Source organism: Odocoileus virginianus, chromosome 15, assembly GCF_023699985.2.
Source record: "Odocoileus virginianus isolate 20LAN1187 ecotype Illinois chromosome 15, Ovbor_1.2, whole genome shotgun sequence".
Lineage (NCBI taxonomy): Eukaryota > Metazoa > Chordata > Mammalia > Artiodactyla > Cervidae > Odocoileus > Odocoileus virginianus.
Genome location: NC_069688.1, coordinates 26,911,438 through 26,930,972, shown reverse-complemented (window position 1 = coordinate 26,930,972; position 19,535 = coordinate 26,911,438). Strand labels below are relative to the sequence as shown.

The 19,535-nt window shown below is 41.6% G+C and overlaps 2 protein-coding genes across 5 annotated transcripts in view; one reads left to right on the top strand and one right to left on the bottom strand.

Moving 5' to 3' along the window:
- ZFHX4 (zinc finger homeobox 4) overlaps window positions 1-12,643 on the bottom strand; it is a 201,630-nt gene extending 188,987 nt beyond the window's left edge. For all 4 annotated transcript variants that reach the window (XM_070477195.1, XM_070477196.1, XM_070477197.1 and 1 more), the window contains exon 1: window positions 12,291-12,643. The gene's annotated coding sequence lies outside the window, so the exon portion shown is untranslated. The remainder of the gene's footprint in view (window positions 1-12,290) is intronic.
- Window positions 1-19,535, top strand: part of LOC110152630 (uncharacterized) — a 57,919-nt gene that overhangs the window by 297 nt on the left and 38,087 nt on the right. The window contains exons 2-4 of the mRNA XM_070476875.1: window positions 6,183-6,216; window positions 7,716-7,831; window positions 10,600-10,843. Of these exons, the coding sequence (XP_070332976.1) occupies window positions 6,183-6,216; window positions 7,716-7,831; window positions 10,600-10,843 (394 nt within the window). The remainder of the gene's footprint in view (window positions 1-6,182; window positions 6,217-7,715; window positions 7,832-10,599; window positions 10,844-19,535) is intronic.

Below are 19,535 nucleotides of genomic sequence, written 5' to 3'. Positions count from 1 at the left end.
AACAGGCTTCTAGGACCAGCAACTTCTGGCAAACCACAATGATTCCTAATCTGCACCCTGCCTCATTTCAAGAATGAAATGGCCCACCCCATTTTTCCTGCAAGTTGTCACCTTTCAGGCAATTCTTGTCCTATATCAAGCAGTTAAGCTTTCCAATCCCAGGGTGGTCAGCTGACCCTGTGGTCATCAGAGAAACTGGACCAACTGAAAATCTTCCTTTGCTTGGAAGAATTCCACAAATGAAAATATCTCCAGCATCGCAGAAGTTATTCCCAGTATTATAGAATCTCTGGATACGGGAGGGCTTGAGCCAACTGAGGTAAAAAATGTTCACAATTTGCTAAAGGGAATGCACACACACTCACCACATTGGATTCTCATTGGCTGTGCCCTGTAGTAGTGTGATGTTTCCCAGAAACTTCTCTGAGCTGCAGTTTCATTATGGGTTAAACAAGGGGATTGTGCTGCATGCCTTCTGACTGCAACAATCTATGGTTCTAATATAAAAACCCATTTAGATTATGCTGGAAGATAGTTTTCCCTATGGAATTTTCTAAGACAGACCCAGATGTTTTTAAGGCTGCATTTCTTTTCAACAACTAGATTTCAAGAGGAGAGGCAGATTCCAGTAATATAGTAAACTGAAGTGTTATATTTATGTTTGTAATTAACACTCATCTATTTTTTTCATGTATTAGTGAAGGTATTTACCAAGAATTTGCCAATAGTGTCCATCACTGTGAATACAGTGACTATACAGATATGGGTGCTGCCCTCATGAAGCCTGAAATTTATTTGAGAAGAAGCTTAAACAAGCACATTCTGAAAAATGCTAAGATGCTAATTATTTTCTTCCAATGAAATATATCCTTACTCTATCAGTATGCAATCAATGCTTAGTCTTAAATAAATGTGCTTCAAATGAACTGTCAAGTCCAGGGCCACTTATAAATAAGCAGAACACAGGCAAGGCACACACTTTTATTTTTAAGAAAAACTTGAGCAAAGATTGTTAACTAACTATTTATAAATGTCAAGCAAATTTCAAACTCAAATCTAGGAAATTGTTATCCAAAATACAGTCATATTTCCCCCCAAAATATAAACAGTAATTTAAGTGTGTATCTTACATGTATCACAATGGGAAATTATTATGAATTTAAAAATCAAAAAGAAAAACCATGAGAGATACATTTTAGTTAAGAGGGTGGAAATTTGTGTTTATAAATTTATTAACCCTTATCATGAATCTTATCATCTTTGAATGTGGGTAGTTCTCCTCTGTGTAATTCATCCCTATGGAAAGATAAAAGGACTGTGATCTTCTTCACGAGATAAGCCAAGAGAAGACTCATAACTTGGCTATAAAATCCCTATAAGAAAATTTAAGGGTTCTATAATATCCCTGGGTTATTAATAACTGGATCTTTTCTCTGGGTTGGTATAAATTTTGGTCAGCAGAGTGCCAGGTAAATAGCATTTATTCTTCTTTCATGGCACATCAAAATATCATAACACCAAGTATACAGAAAGGGATTCTATGACACCTAATCTAGCTTTGGAAAAGCCTTTAATTCAAAGACTTACAAACAGGAAGGGTCAACTTCAATTCTGAAATAAGCTTTGTAGTCTCTTCTATTATTGTATATAATGGACAGTCTGGAATCTTGAGTTCCTGAAGATAGACTAAGGTTTGAATTATTTAAACACTATTTCTGTTCTAATTTGCTTCTTATAAAAAGACCCCAGAAATGCATTGAAAACATCTAGAAGCCCCTCAGAACCAAAGCAACTTGGACAAAGGAGAAGCAGATAATAAGGTGGAGGAATAGCCACCTAGATATCATCAAGGTATCCGCCAATGAGAAAACATAAGAAGGAGACTACTCTTTGGCCCTACCCCTTAGGCATCCTCCTTGCCTAATTTCTACCTCCCTCCCTTTGGGGACACATGTATACCTATGGCTGATTCATGTTTGTGTACGGTAAAAGCCATCACGATATTGTAATTATCTTCCAATTAAAATAAATAAATAAAATTTTTTAAAACTAAAAAAAAGAGAGAGATAGGGGGGCGTCTCAACTCAAAAGGTCTATGTAGATTTGCTGTATCAAATACCCTTCAGGAGAGCATATAGTAAAACCAACTATTGAAAATAATGAAAAGGGAAATATAAGGTGTCAGCCCTGTATACATTCACTTCCTTTTATGTTCACAACACATTAGTTTTAGGTAAGCTCTTCAGCAACACTGAAATACAAACAAGGGATCTGAGGCTCGAAAAGATTAAATAACTTAGATAAGGTCATCTATAACAAGAACTTAACCCAAGGGTCTTATAGATCTAAAAAGACCTCTATTTGGTCACAGAGTTGTCAAAAAATGGAGTAGATTTTAAAACATCTAAGATTTAAGTTAAAATAAACAGTCTCATTTAAAAAGGAAAAAGGAATCCAAAGTAAACAGAATCAAAAGAATGTCTGGTTTTAAACTAAGTGTCATTCTTTTTGTACACTATGCTGCCTCTAAAACATCACAGAATTGTCTTCATTTACTTTCCCTCCACAAAAGAGAAACCTCTTTCTTCTTCACACCGTGTTCATGGTTATTAAGAATACACTTTAAGTAACTGAGATCATCAGTATTTTTATGAATCATAGACTCATCTTGCGCATTCAAAGTACCTAGCCTAACCTCCTACGTCATGCAAAAATATGCTTCCAGTCATACTGGTTAGAGGCCCTCCAGATTCTACTGGTCTCCTTTCAGTAAGAGAGAATCAGTCTCTCAGAGGAGACAGCATCACTGTTGGATTACCACGGCCCATTTTCCTTTTCTTTTCTTCCCCATTTTCACCAGCTTTGCCTTCGTTCACAGAACCAACCCTTTTTCAAGTAGCCTGTATAGCTGAGTGACCATTAGTCCTAGCAGGGGACTGCTGAGTTCTCCTGACATGTTCCTACCTTGCCGGCTGACTCAACAATTACTTCTCCAGAGTTTAACATCTCATATTTTAAAATGAGCTGATTGAACTGAAGAAGTCTAAGGCAGTTCCCAGGAATGAGCCCTTTGATAGTTTCCAGTTGTCTTATACCCTACCTGCTCTTTTCTGTTGCGATCCTCCTGGCCAGTTCTTAGAAAATGAAAGAAATTTAGTCTACAGAAGGAAATGCTCAGGCTATGCCTATAAACACATCTAAAGAGGAAAGAGAGACATTAATGTGGAAAGGGGGCATAGACGTGTGTGTGTGCGTGCATGTTATGTCTATACTCCTAGTTTGTATCTACTAAACCAAAAAGGATGACTCACTCTCAGTTCATTTCTGGGCCCAGGAAATTTTACATATGAATTGCTTTATTCCTAAATGTATGGGAGAAAAGTACTGTGAACTATACTGTAGAAAATCTACATTAATAAAGCCTTTCAGGTTTAATGAAGGTACTTCGGTGAATGACTGGGCCTCTTCAATTTATCCTTCCAATCAGCAAATTTTAAGATTCTTTATGGGCTTCCTTCTTAGAAAGTTTTGTTTTGTTATTAACAATACAACCAGGTGGCATAGACCAGCTCATATGTTTTTGCATTTTAACATTGTTGAAGCTATGGATTTCCTTTCTTCTTTACAGTGAAGGAAAAGAATTTTATGGACAGTTATAAAATGCATATTTTAACCCAAAAGTCAATTTTCCCTGGTTAAAATGATTTAGATCTGAGTAAATGCTTGCAGAATGCTTTCTGTTTTTACAGCTAGGACACAATGGAACCTATAAACCTCATTCTAGAGGTACGTGCTATAATGCATACCATTCAAAAATTATCAACTGTGCACTGTCGTCTCCCCAGGACAAGCAAACATTAGAAATGATCAATCATCTAAATATATGATGATAGTGTGTGAACCCCTGGCCTGAATGACTAAAACACCTACTCAGGGCATTATGACATATTAACTAAGTCAAGCTGCCCAGATCTTAAATTATATTTGTTTATTTTCTCAATCTCTAGAATGTTAAAGTATCTAATTATATCAGAGATAAGCAGCTTGCCAAATACGACCTTAGTATCAGAGCCATTTTTAAGTTGTGTGCATACATTCAAAAGTGCCTCCAAATGGCAAATATTTTATTTCACTTACAAGCCTTGAAAAGTGTTAAGGAGAAGTGGGGAGCGGCCATTCCTGAACTGAGGATTATATGTCAAACATGAAACCATATCAAACTTTCAAGGCAACTTGTGAACCTCTGAAACTAGGGAATTAACAGAACATCAAATCCCCCAAGATCACAAGGGGAACAATCCGTATGCAAGAAAATAAAGCCATTGAGCCCTCATTAAAAGCCCATTTTGTCCTTAGCCATCAAAGACTGTGAGTGCACTAAGATCTTGGTTATATCATCAGGATAACTAAAACAAGTGCCAAGAGAAATTGTGCACTTTTAGTTCTCACATGTGTCCATCTGTTCACATATAAACATATATTCTGCTTTCTGTCTGATTCCTAAAAATCTTGATATCAGAATACCCTGGGTTTTTGCCCATTTCCTAAGAATGCAGACATCACATAAGCTACTATTAACCCATGTGTGATCCACTTCATGGTGACTGGAAAGCTGCCAGTTACAACACATGGTGCTTGGTTAACAATGTCTTAAAATATAAATGAATTTATTTTTTAAATTAACACATTTTTCTTATGGAAATACCTTAATAAGCCCTGCTGCATGTAAAAGAATAGCCTCCATGTGGATTTTTTTGTTCTTTTAAGACTTTTTGCAAGCATATCCATAAAGTTAACCATAAAAGTTTCTGAAACAATCCAGAATTTCTTGACAAATTTTTTAAAGGGCTCTAGTAAAGAATTTTGGTGACTTTATATAACAGAGATCAAACACTTTCCCCTTACAATGTTCTGTACTCAAGAGGCAACCCTTATATTTTAATTTACGTGAAAACACTTCTGATTTCCCAAGTTTCCATGTAACCATCTTAACAGTACCTCAGCAACTGACCCGTTAAAGTGATGAGGCAAATGGAAGTTCTACAATCTAGTAACAAAACAAGTTAGCTTAATATCTGGCTGAATCTTTCAATCCTACTCTGGGGCAGCCTTCAATAGCTCATTTGTGGTGAGCCCCAAACCGGAAAGAGTTTGTTTATAATGTATACATGTAAATAATTATTCACACTGCAGTTGATTTACATATGTACAAAAGAGCCAATTCCCACCTTTGAAAGTGTCTTAACACTTACGGTATTTTAACTGCCCTAATTATGGTTGAAGAAACATCATTAAGAGCCCTGATCACGTAGTCAACTGATAACCAGTTACAGCCCTAACTAGTAACAAGGGAAAACCCTACTGCAAATATTTCCAAGAGTACTTAGACACATTAGAAAAGACTTATCTCAAAATGAAATACATGATACACCTACAAAGCAACCTGAAGATGAATTAAATCCTAAGACAATAATGCTGTACCCTCTTCTACCAGCCCATCCCAGCCCCCAAAGCTGACAGGCCACTTAAAACACCACATTGCCAAAAAATCATAACACACAACTCTTTCCCAAGTGAAGTGCTTTACCAGCTGAAACAACTATTTACAGCAGAGAGGTGGAGGGAAGGGGCAGAAGTAACTAAATGAGATATACACACCATATTGTTGGCCTCTTCTGAAATACCTTTTTGCCAGCAAAGTGCTGGGAATTCTTGATACCCAATAGTCAATATTTGGCTAGCCTAATATGTTTCTGAAAACTCTTCTATATACAAACCTCTGTTTATCATTCTCTAGCTACACTATTGTCATACATATTACTTCTCAGTGATGATGAAAACTCAGGGCATCTTATAAAGTTGCTGAAATCTGAGCCCCTGCTTGTTTTCTCTAGTCTTGGACAAACATAACTTTAGAGCGAGCAGAGCATAGGCATAAAGAAAGAGGAGCTTGCATTTTCATCTTCTTTTCATCTCGGTCATTCAGTCAGCCATTCAGAACCCTATTCAACAGAGCTTTTCATTATGCAAAAAAATGCTAATCCTTTTCCGATGCTTTCACACTTGTATAAACCCCCATTCCTTCAACTGAAAAGCAATTATATCAGTTTACCTTTCTGTCAAAAACAGGATTAATATTCCAATAACAGAATTTCCTTTCTTTTCCTATCTTTTTGCTTTAGGAAACTAGAGATTATTAGTAGAGGCATTCTGAGAGTAAGAATACATTATTTTGAATATGATTATGTGAACCAATGAGCGGGAAAAGGGGAAGAATCGCAAGAAGAAAAAGTCCTTCAGTTACTGGAGAAACTCTTTTCTGTGACAGAACTGACCTTCCCATTGCAGATGCCCAAAGACAGGGAGACTCACTCTGGTCTATTAATCAGAAACAAATTATGAAAGAATGTAGCTGGACTGGTTGACACTATCCTGTCTTGGGAGACTCAGTCACAGCCTAGTAACAATGTCCTCTTCATGGGTAATGAACAGCCATGACAAATGGGGCCGAGAAACTATTTATTTGCATATGCAAATTCTCACACAAGGGAAACATGTACAAACAAGTGTCATTGTAAGGTGGATTAGGCAAACAACGCTTTCTTTTTAGGACATTCTGCAGCCCAGAACATTAGTCAGCACAATTAAACCAGTCTCCATGGAGACTAATGAAATTTCACCATGGTATGAGTTAAATTAGATAGCTAGTTATGTGTTTCCACAATCCAACTTGAAATCCATTATTGTTTCAGAACAATACAGCAATTGTGCCTAGCTGATCTTTGCCAGCTCAACAAGCTTCTAAGTTGACAATTTGCATATGTTAATATAATTAAGCACTAATTACATGAAACTTGTACATATTCACATGCACTTTCCCTGGGCGATTTTCAGTTTGAACCTTGGCCAAGTCTTTAACCCTTAGAAAGGTTTTAGAGGAAAAAAAAAAAAACACAACTCTGCCTATGGGTACAGCCCCTAGGCAGACACAGAAAGGCTCCTCATTTATAAACACAAAGCTTAACCTGGCTTCTCATATTTCTAGCAACAATGACAGAAAATATTTTGTGAGTGTGCTAGGGACCAGGGATAAGGGAACAGTGATTGAAGGGTTGGGGGGCGGGGAGTGGATTCATCTTTAAAGACTCATAACTAGTATCTACTCATAGGTAAGTAATAACACTCATTTCAAGAAAAATGTGAAGGAAGCAGTTGCTGTCACTGACATTGTTGAACACTGGGAGATGAAAATGATTTGACAACAGCAAAAATAGCAAGTAGCAAAGGAAAAAGGAGCCAGCAGCACCTAATGAGCTTTACATAAATATATGCAGAGGCAATTAAGCAATGTTAATTACTATGACAGCAGTTAATTGAATATAATTAGATATTTTAAGCCACTGAATAAAGCATAGTTAAGATTAATTTTATTGAGATTAATTGTAAATAAGGATAGATTAACTCTGTGTTTTGACAGGCATAAAAAGTAGTTCTGCAAATGAAGCAGGAGCGTGGCCACCAGTCCAAAAATCATATATTATTTTAATGTCACACCTCAGAATCATCTCCTCAATAAACATGACTTTTCAAACCCAAACAGACAGGAATCTTGAAGAAAAACAAACAGCTTGCAGAGATTAAAGAGCCTTTTGTCCTTTTTCATGTGCATTTCTTTTAACAGACTAAATTAAGCGAGTCTGGTGTACGTGTTTTAGGAAGGAACATTTCACACTGAATGGAAAAAATGTTCTATCACATATGAAATTCGTGCAGCTGTGCGGAACTTGGTCCAGATGGTTTTAGACTATAAAACACCACCAAATGATAGACAGTAGGCCTTCCCAAGATTATGTGATAAAGTCACAATCTTTTATTCTGACCTCCCAAATTTCTGCTTTGTATTATTTCTCGTCAAATCACATATTTTCTTTTACACTAGTGCTTCTCCAAGAGGGTTAAAAGAAACATCGTGCCTACTAAGTGTTAGGAACTAATATTAAGTGAATGGAAGAAGGCCTCTTTCAACAGATAGCAGCTAAATCACTCAGCCCCAAATGCAATGATAGTCATGACAACGATGCAGATGACAATACTTGGTTATTACTCTCACAACAATGGTTTCTAGAAATATTTCTTAGAGAAAACATTGCTAGATGAAAATCCCTCCCAAAGACCTTCACAACCAAGCTAATCCATGTATACTCCTTAAGAAAATTAACACAGTCTTCAAGAACGCTGAACAAGTCACTAATAAGAAAGGAACTTCAATTGATTTTGAAATTAATCAATAGGTGATTAACATAATATTTTTAAAGCAGCAGAATGTATGTGTGCATATACACATATAGTACATAAACATATATATTATATTTCCAATACTTCTTAGCTCTTAATCGAACAAGGACTTTAGGCTATGGAGCTTGCCTCTACATTGCCTTGCAACTTCTTTAGGATGCCCTTAGTCTTTATAACAAAATTCCTAAAATGGTCTAGTGAAACAAGACTACGAGGACAAGCCATTCTGCAGTGAAAGATTTTAAATCATCCAGCCTCTTCTAATAGACTTGAGACTTATTGAGGTAGAAACCATAAAAAATGAAGAAGGGAAATTTAATCCCTGAAATATTGATTTGCACATTAATATCATATAGGCAGAGGGCAATTTGGCTTCGTGGAAATGACACATTGTCGACCCTTGGTGAAGTCAGAGCCAATCTAACTGCTGAACATGTCTGAATCTCAAGAGTTATTAAGGGCTTCCCTTCTTGCCTTTATGACTTTTCTTCAGCCTACCAATGCAATCTTAAATGTATTATCTTTAAGAAATAATTGTAAAACCTCAGGGGTTTTCCAGTTAATGGAAGGGAGGCCAAACCACATCAGATTCTGAAATGCAACATTAAACCCTTGCAATCAACAAAACCACCTCAATTCTCATCCATCCAGTGCAGGATCTAATATTGTTATTAGAGATAATCAAATTTCATTGTGTAAATTTAGGCTCATGGTCAGAATGGAAGCAGTAAATTCTGCAATATTAAACAGCGATTTTCTCAACCTCCTTTATGTTTTCCTTTGCTGGTGCAGCATCTTTTAAAATAATCCAACTAGCTCAAAATTAATGAGCAGATCTGGACTCATCTGCTAAAAACTGCAAAAGATTACAATAAAGCTGAACATGCTTCCTTCATTTTTAACTTTAAGTGGCAACTTTCACTTCCTAGACCTAGAGTCCACTCTCCCTGTTTACCCTACAACTGGTGCTATTGCTTTGACTTACACAGCTGGTTTACCTGACCTTTCTTTGTTCCTTAGGTACATTTCACTTTTCAGATTTATGGTATTTCCCCCATATTTCATTGACTCTATCTTCATTGCCATAAAAAAGAAAACACTTAAATATGAGTTTACTTTTTAAATCCAAAAGCAACCAGCTACTGAATAAATACACAGTGATACTCTCTTCCCAGTTTATGCCATAAATATTAGAATCTTAAAAAAAAACACTAACTTGTATAAACCTTATGATCCCCACACTGAAGCCAGGTGCAAGAGGTTAAAACAGCTGGCTAGCCATCTTTTATTTTTGTGTGCCTTCCTGCTGATTGAAACCGCAAACGTTGAAAACTATCAAATATTCCCTTAAGGATTTGTTTTTTTTAAGAAGAGGAAGGAAAAAAGAAAACCTTCCTTTTATTTAATATGCTCCTCTGTGGAGAAGAAAAACTCTAAAACACAATCAGTCATAGAGATAGTGAAATAATCCCAATCTCTCCTTTCTGTTATATTTAAAGCATCCTTTCCAACAACTTCTAGACCCAATTGTTTGTATTCTTCAGTTAGAAAAGAGAAAAGAGGGGGAAAAAAGAAAGAAAGAGAGAAAGTCTGAGCTTGCTCTGTCAGTTTTGCCAGTAAATATAAAGTAAAACAAGTGTTGATGGCACCGAGAGTGTTACATACCCGGGCTGTGTTTTTGCATTGCTCTCAATGGAAGCGATCGATGCCCGTGTCACTGTCGCGTCCCAATCGCAGCCAAGTCTCAGCCTTAATCTAAGCAACACCCGAAAAGGCAGCGGCAGCCGCAGCCTCTCCCTGACTCTTCCATCCATCCACCCAACTAAAAATATAATACTACATATGAGCTTTAACCACTCCACGTTTATAGGGATCAAGCCACTGAAAATCCAGGAGAACACAATAAAAAAAAAAAAAAAGCCCTCCTTCTGTCTCTTGTCTCTCTCTCCTCTCTCTTCCTCTCTCCCCTCTCTCTGTCTCTCCTTTTGCCATCTACATGATCCTTGATTAAACATGGAACAGAGTTAATAAAAAAAAAAGGGGGGGGGGAGGACTCAAGGAGAGGAAATGCAACTGTCAGAAATCGGGACCGCCAGATTTCCTGGTGAACCTGCCTCTGACTGAGTCAGTGTCAATCCACCATCTTCCGCCAGTGAACTTGTCTTTGGGTTTTTGTTTGGTTTGGGGGGGCTGTTGTTGTTGTGTGTGTGTGCTTTTTTTGGAAGGGGGGAGGGGAAAGGCGAGGTGGGGGCTGGAGGTGGGGGGGAGTAGGGAGAATGTGTGTGTCTGTGAGTGTGTGTTGAGTGTGAGTGTGTGTGTCTGTGTGTGTGTGTGTGCAGGGGTCGGGGTGTGTTGGGGGGGGCGGAATCCGTGTTCGCGATCTGAACCTCTGGTACCTACAAGGAGGGTGTCTCACCGAACGGTAGCTAAGACCTCACCACAACCGCGCGGGAGCGAGGAGTCGCGGCCAAAGGCGCCAGCCCGAGCCTCCGCTCTGGGCCGGACCCCAGCCCGAGCGGCCGAAAGGAGCCCCCCGCCCGGATCGCAGGTAACAAAAGAAATACAAACCAGTGCACGGTCCTCCGGGCTGGGGTGGGGGTGGCGGAGGGGGGAGGGGGACAGGGTGGGGATTCCTCTGGAACTTGGGCATCGGCAGAGAAACTTTATCCAATTCCAGGAGAAATTTTATTATTATTATTTTTCCGATCGAAAAGAGCAGAAAGCCTGGGAGGGAGGGGGGAAGGAGATAGAAGTAGAAGGAAGGCGAGACCCGACGCATTCCAGCCCCTCTTCCCTTAGCTGCTCCGGGCCGGAAGGCGCACTTGATGCCCGGAGAGGCGAAGAAGGTTAAGTTCGTTTGTAGACCTGGAACCCCTTTCGGGGGACGTGAGGGGCGGGGGTACTGGGGAATAAATCAGTTCTCACAACCGGCCACAGCTCTCCCAACCATAAACACACACACATACACACACACACACACCCTTTGCCCTTTGCCAAAAAAAAACCAGATTCTTGACCCCCGGCCTCGGGCAGCTGTCCTCCGGTTTAAGGCACACCCGGCGGCGAAAGCGCCGGGAGAGAGCTGCGGCCGCCTCGCGGGTCCCCGGCCCCGAGGCCCGGCGATCCTGCCTCCTAACGGAACTGCCCGGCGTCCTCCCGCGCCCGAGTCCGCGCCGCCTCGCGCTCAGGCGGGCCGGCGTCTACCTGCAGCCCCGGCACGCGCCCCAGCCACTCGGAACCCCCTGCTCTGGGGCGCACGGAGCACCCGGCCTCCGCGCACCGAGCGCCCTTCGCGGAACTTGAGCCAGGGAACGGTGGATGACGAGAGGAGAAAATCGAGGCTGAACGGGAGGGTAGGGGAACAGGGAGAGAGGGGTTCCGAGCCCCCACCGACCACCTTCCAAACTTTCGGAGGAGGGGTGCGAAGGAAGGGGACATGCCGACCTGGGCGCGGGGGTGCCGACCCGGGCGCGGGGGTGCGCCCCCCCCCCCCCGCCCCGCCCCAGGCAGTGTCCGCGGGGCCGCGGAGCTGACAGCTTCCCCGCGCCTCGAGAAAGCCCCGGGCTCGCGGTGGAGACAGAACCCGAAAAGACAGGCAAAAGGAGAGAAAACTGCTCGGCCAAACGTGGATGATCCGCCACTTAATCCAAAAGTTAAATCCCGAAAAACGCATCTCCCCACCCCCCCGCAAGAAAGTGGAAAATCAGATCCTTCAGTGCCCCCTCCCTCCCTCCGCAGAGCAAATCCTGGAGCCAAAAAAAAAAGGGGGGAAAGAGATAGCAAAGGGGGGCAGAGCGGAAGAGATGGTCGGGCTGAGGGGATGTGAGCGAGAGCGAGCGAGAGCGAGCGAGCCGGGGGCAGAGAGGGAGAGAGGCGGAGAGGGAGAGAGAGGGAGCGAAATATCAAAGATTGTGCAAGATCAGGCTGGAAAGATAATCGATACTCGACCTAAATTTAACACAAACTACTCAATAAAAGTTAAAGAAAAAACTTACTTTCCATTTCCCCTGCAGTTCCTACTCGATCTTCGCCTCTTTTTTGTTTTGCTTTTATTTTACTTACAGCTGATCACATCCAAGTAAAACGAGAGGGTTCATTAAAAAAAAAATAAAATAAAAAAATAATCCTCGAACTTTATTGGGTGAAAATCAAAACGCTGGAGCAGAAAGTGGGGGGCATGGAGCGGTCCTCGGGGATCCGGGAGGAGTTAAAGCATGTGCCGACCGCGGTCTCGCTGTTTGGTTGTGAAGGGGTTGGGAAAAGGAGGAAAGGAAATGAAAATCCGATATGTCTTTATTCTGCTAATTATTATCGTTTTAGCCCTGTTTAAAAAAAATGGCTGATTAAGTTGAGTGCGCATGTCTTTGTGTGTCTATTCCCGATATGCACTCTGGGAATGAGAGAGGAGAGCGAGGGAGAGGGAGAGGGAGCGGGGGGGAGAGAGAGGTGTAATTAGTGAGGTGATCAACATTCCCCAGACTGCAAATGACGCGCAGCCCGGACTCGGAGCAGCCCCGGAGCCTCGCGGCTTCCGAAGCTCGGAGCGCTGCGGCGGGAGCCCGGGACGCGGCGACCACGGAGAGGGCAGGGACTGGGGACCTCCGGGGCTCGCACCCCACGCGCCCCTGTGCGCGCGACTCCCAAACTTCATTAGACACACACACACACACGCACACACACACACACACACACACACTCAGCAAGGAGGGGGAGAAAATAAAACACAAATACCTCCCAAGCCGTGCCCTTTAACCACTCGGAAAAAGAAATTTTTTTTTTCTCATTTTAATGAGGCAAAGTAATTATTATCGGACCAGAGATGTGTTTACTAGGGAGCTTTAAGCAGCAATAGGAGAGTGAGGGCACTGGAAAGATTTTCTTTGCTGAGTTACTTCTGCTACATCCAGGAAAGCACTTTAATGGCGAAATGCAGGATCCTGAGCAAATATGCAGATATATGTAAATAAAGGGTGCCTGGCTGTGTGTAAACACCGCTCTGCTCTGCCTGTTTCAAAAGGCGGGATTGCACCCAGGATCCGTAGACACTCAGTTTAAACACGTTATCTTTCGTTGGCAAGAAGCAGGACAGAAAACCCAGGGCATGGAAGATGGAAGGGGTTAGTTTAGTCAAAGTAAACTTTCAAATGAGGATAAGTGCTGGTTGCAAGGGCGTTCATGAGGGTCTTGATGCTAGCCTTTATGTAATATTTTTGAATATTTTATCAGAATTGCACAAGTTCAATGTAATAGCTTTAAAAAGACTTAGGAAGAAAACCTTTCATCTTGTGAGTATGTTGAATTATCTTTCTTGAAGCACATTATGATGAATTTTAAAACCCCACTACAGATCTCATTAGAATGAAATATACTTGGTATTTTCTGGTGCAAAATTTAAGGTGGCTGATTCTCATTTGAAAATCTAATTATCTCCTTCCAATATTACAGATGTGAATATGAGTGACACTTTCATTAAAAGATAATTAACTAAAACTAGGAATAGACACACTTTTAAATACCCCCTACTGAATATGGAATATATATCTCTCTCTATATATATCCATTGCTACTCAAGATAGCATCTCGATACACCGCCACACCACAGGTTACAAGTAGACACCGTCTATGCAATATTTCAAAAATAGGAATTCTAGAGAGAAGGTGAGAGTAACAAATCAAACAAGCAAAGAACAGGAAATACTTGCAATGGCCCCTTCCTGGACAGGTGAGGCATCAGCTCCTTTGGAGCTGACAGGCCTTTGAAGTTCTGGATGGCCAGGGTCTGCTTCAAAACCTTGTCTTAGGCCTTAAGCACCAAATCTAGGAAATACCAACTGAAAGGTTTATTGCGCAAGCACTAGGAACAACAGAGCCTACAAACATGCATCTTTCTGGGCTTGAAACCTTGTGTTATCAGGGAACATTTGGAAAATCCTAAGACTGATGCAAATGGGATTAAAAAACCAAACAAAACACCTGGGAAGATAAAAGCACAGGCGTCAAAAGAGCAGACTTAGGCCCAGATCAGGAAAGCTGGTTGCCTACAGCAGCTGGTTAAGGTTACAATGAAAGTGCAGAGGCTTGGACTGGAGAATAAACCCTAGATATGGTCTTTATTAAGAAAGAGAGAGGGAAAAAAAAAAAAAAAATCTCCCACCTTAGGAATCTAGAGTCCGTACATGTACTAGTGTGTTAGAAACCAGGACTACTAAACATTAACAGAAAGAAAACTATCTACTTCTCTAAAGACTTCCTTCCATTTCAAACTTGTTTGGGAAGAAATCTGCCCAGAGTGGATGGCTTCCTAAAATTTCGGAGTTACTTTGTTTACAGCCCCACCTTTATATGGCAACTCTCTCAGGAGTCTGCTAGTGGGTGTCTGATTGCGCCTCAGTGGGGTTTATCCATGTGCCTTAGGAAATATACATACCCACGAGAGTAAAATTTAAATTCCCTGCAACTTACAAGTGAAGAAGGTGTTTATGTAGCGTTACTGTTTATCGAAAAACACCCCAGAGAGCAAAAATTCTGGCTTTAAAACTATTTGAGGTGCCTGTATGGGGAAGAGGGTGGGGGCTTTTAAAGAGGCTAAGGGGAAATGAAGGCAGGGAAACTTTCAGGTTCAAATCAGAAAAGATCAAGCCCTTCGCGGGAGAGGGTTCCATGTACAAGCTCACTGATGGAAAAACCATTTCCTGAGATTTCAGACGGGTAAATGCCTATGATGAAGGAAACACCTGAGAACAATAAGTCTGTTTCAGGCTCAGGTGAAGAAAGGGGTCTATTTCTGGCATGGAAGAATAGGGAAATGATGATCATTTCGTTTTCAAGTTCTCCTTTATTTCTTTTGCCTCCCCCCTCCCCAAAACATCATCAATAATATTAATGTTATTAATGTCAAAACACCAAACGTCAAATAAGGAAAACCATTTTTAAAAATTTGGTGGCTATTTCTCCTCTATGCCCACATCCCTTCTTCTCTTGAAAAATACAGCTGGTGTGTGTGTGTGTGTGTGTGTGTGTGTGTGTGTGTGTTGGGGGTCTAGTTATTAAATTCTAAGAAAACAAAAGGAAGAAGGATTTGTAAGAGGGGCGCCCACTTTTGCAATTTCTTCTGCTAGCAAGTATTCCCCCTTCGTGTGTGTGTCTGTGTGTGTGTGTGTGTGTGTGTGTGTGTTCTTTTGAATCATCTCTTCCTGCTCCTCTTTCACCTCTTTCCTAAGAAGACAGGCTGGGGTGAGAGTCGGGGGTTAATGGGCTGAGGGGAAGGGGCAGAGAGGAACTAGCACAGAGTCAAGAGTTTCCTCCAGGGCTCGGCCTTGGAGCGCGCGGAGGGGAGCTGGGAGCCGCGGCCGCAGGTCTGCGAGGGGTGGGCCCGGAGGTGCTGAGCGCGGCACCGCGGGCAGGGGCGCGGCAAGGCGGGCGAGCTCGAGTCCAGCCGGCGGGCTGCTCCGGGGCGCGGGCGCGTTCCGCCAGGCTCGACCCGGCTGGGCCGCTGCCCCCGGCGCCCTCGTCCTCGGTCCCTGGCTCCGGGAAACCCAGCTGCTCCGCTCGAGTCCCTGCGGGCTCCTGGCCGTCCACCTTTGACCCTGCACCCCCACCCCACCCCCATCATCCTGCTGTCCCTAAACTCTGCGCGAACCCGCCGCCGCCCTCACAGAACGCTGGGCCACTTTTGATTCCAAAGTGAAACGAGCCGAGGTTTGCCTGCCGCACCCAGAACTTTGCCCAGACCCTCTTCTGCACTTTCCCCAGGGCTGCCCCCGGCGAGCCCAGCCCCCGGCTGAGCACCCGGACCCTGACCCCGGGTGCCGAGCTGGGGGAGCACCCAAGAGGGCGACCAGGTGGTTGGGTGTGGAGTGTTGGCAGCAAGGAGTAATTAACATGGAGACAAAAGGTAATTTCCACTTCTAGACTTTTCCTCGGCGTATTTCATTCCCCAAATCTCTGCGGCGGACACTCTGGGCTTTCCCATCGGTTGATGAGGCTTTAGCTGTCTACTCCCCACTTCCCCCGCCCTGCTCTGGCCAAGTCTCTAATAAATACCCCACCTCCCTCTCCCTTAAGTCTTCCAGTCCCAGACCAACCCCTGCCCAAGGGGGAAAGGTTCCCAGTCTTTTGACCGCGCTTCCGGGGTCTATAGATGAGCTCAGTTTGAAACGAGGTATTACAAGTGATTTCAGCGTTAGGAACTCTTTATATCGCCACAGACACTTTCAGATCCTCAGCCCCCCTCCTCCTTCCCTCTTTCTGTTGGGTCTTCTCCACCCGGGGGCTATTTAACAAAGGCAGTCTGTTAACTAACATTTTTGTTTAACTCAGCAACTTCTTTCCAAAACACACTTAAACCTGATACCAATGTCTGTCATTTTGTTTGAATGGAGAGGTGTGTGTGTGTGTGGTGGTGGGGGGTATATATGTAACGGGGAGATGGTGAAGTTGACAGTGAATCGGAAAGTGCAAGGCATATTGGGGAAAGTGTCACGAACATTATATTTCCAGTGGAATAACTGAAGAAATTGTGTGGGAAAGCCACTTCTCATTACCATGAAAAAAAGTATTTTTCCTTGAGAATTCACAAAAGGGAGGGAAGAGAATTAAAATATGAACTAACATCCAGAATGGACACTCTCTTTGATGGTGAGAGTGAACTAGATAAAATGACATTCAAAGAGGGAAGGCATTGTGAGTGTGTGTGTGTGTGTGTGTGAGTGTGTGTCTGTGTGTAGTATTTGTGGGCAGTTCAATCCCTCCTTCACTGATTCTCTCCCCTCCCCCAACCTGGTTCTTCTCAGTAGCCTCCTTTTTTGTTGTTGTTCTTGTTGTTTTTTAAACATAAAAATGACCCCCTCCTACTCCCAGGTTCTATCTCTGTATTTCCATATCCCCATATATGTCTCTCTTTTCTATACTTAAGTCCAGTTTTTGCTTTAACTTTGAAGTAAATCGGTTTTACGTTTTTTCCCCCCTGGAAGTTCTGACCCGGTTTTGTGTCTGTGTGTGCGTGCACGCGTGTGCAGGGGGTCATTATGTAGAGTTAGACACAGGTAAGGTAAAATATGGGGAGGGGAGGGGGGTTATGGAGGGTCTGAGGGAAGAATTAAGCCAGGGGAGAAAGGAAAGACAAGAGAAAAGTCAGACGCCCTCTGGCCTTCCAGAGGTCAGGGCTCAGACAGTGCTGTGACCTCCTTCCCTCTAGGCAACCAGCCCAGTGTTTATAAACAAAATCAGACAGGTCTGTTCCCAAACAATAGCACTTCACCAACTTCACAAGCACTTCTATAATTCTTATGCAAATGAATGAGAACTCCTTATCACCACTGCCCCCCCCATCCCACACACTTGCACACTCAACACCATCCAGGGTCACAAACACACCCCTTCTCAAAATACAAGGAGATATTTCCAGCAAGAGTAGCCAACGAAATTTTACATTCAGTCTGGGGAAGAGCTCTAACAGACAACGATGCAGATGGGAAAAGACAGACAAGCGAGGGAAAAAAAGAATAACTGATTTCACTGAATAGAAGATACAGTTGTGATCTTTTTAAACCTGAAACATCTATATTTAGTCAGTGAAATGCAGTATAGACAATATATTAACTGCAGCCACCAAACAGAATTATTTTAAAACAAGACATTATAGTCATCCAACCATCCACATTTCTAAGGCAAAAAAAAAAAAAAGTCCAGATCTTTATAGTTGAAGAAAAGCCACCACCCACCTCTGTATGAAACATCCCTAAATATTAGACAAAAGCACCATTAAATCCTACAGCAAACAAACAGCCCATCTGATCTAAGTTATAAAATGTATAATTAAATCCATCTTTAATTACAAAAGGCAGCTAGCAAACCAGACAAATCAGAGATTTTGAAACAAATGTTGTTTGTCAAGGTATAGAAATGATAACTTTACATTGTAATCAAAATTCCACTTTAGGAATAAACTACAAGAAAGGGAAGAAAAGCTGAAAGCAAAAAAAAAAAAAAAAAGCATTAAATGATTTTCCAAGTTTTACTTTAAAATAATTATCAGTAAAAGTCTAACAGAAAAAGGTTAAAGAAAATATACCTCAGAGCAAAAAGATCATCTCCTTTTCTTCTTTGTCTATCAGTCCCCTGTTAAAGCATATGGAAAATGTTTTCAAAATGCCCAGATTTGGCACATTGTCATTGCAAAGAGAGGAGCGCAGTGATGCTGTTAGAGAAAATGGGAAATAAATTCAGGATTGGGTGCTGCCTCCTTCAATGCGGATTTATCTAAGTTTAATTTAATATTCCGCAATCACTGAATGATCGCATATAATTCACCAAGATTTTAAGGGGCTTTATTTAAATACCTTGAACAACAAGAGGTTGAAATTTAAACCATTGCGGCCATTGCTTGTATTTTTTAAAATTTTCCTATTAGAAGAACTTTAAGTGGCAATTTCTGATAATAAAAGAAAAACGATAAAGGTTTGGGTTTTTTAAAGGGTTTGTTAAAGGAGAACATTAGCTTTATTAAAATCATTCTGAACGTAAAATCAAAAGCACAAAATGGTTGTTTGTAAAACACTAAACCTTTAATCGATTTTATTGGCATTCCGATCGATTAGATAAACGGAAATCTATAGCAAACATCAAAGCATTTAAAACATTTTCTCTATCTCATTTATAAACAAAACTTTTCTTTTCAGCAGAAAAAAATGATTATCAAACGACTAACAGGAAATTCTTCAGATATCAAATTACGATAATAAAATTATTTCCACATGGAAAGGGATAATGACAATGATGATAGTAATTACAATAATGAATAATTCAACAACCCTTTGACATGTATGGAAGAACCTCGAGCAGAAACCACTCTTGGAGGGGGGCTACTTTAAAATAAATACTTTCTTTATTTTAAAAGGAAATATTTTTACGAGACAGCTCAAGGGGAGTAGCTTAGGTGTGGCTGTCGGACTAGCGTTAATTTCCCTGCAGTTGCTAAGGTCGATTTCTTTACCGGCGTTTCCCTTCCAAATTGAGTTACTTTTTATTAGCAAAGATTAATATGCAAATGTCAGTGAGCCCTACCAGATTTGAAAACTTGTGTCTGAACCTGTCTTCTAGTCATACTAAAACGTGATTCCCAAACTATGGGGGGGGGGGACTGGACGCCCCAAACCTGAAGGTCATCACACACATCTGATCCTTTAAGTGAAGGAAAATAGTTCATTTAGAGCTAGGAGAACTGCTGTCCGGAGTAATGC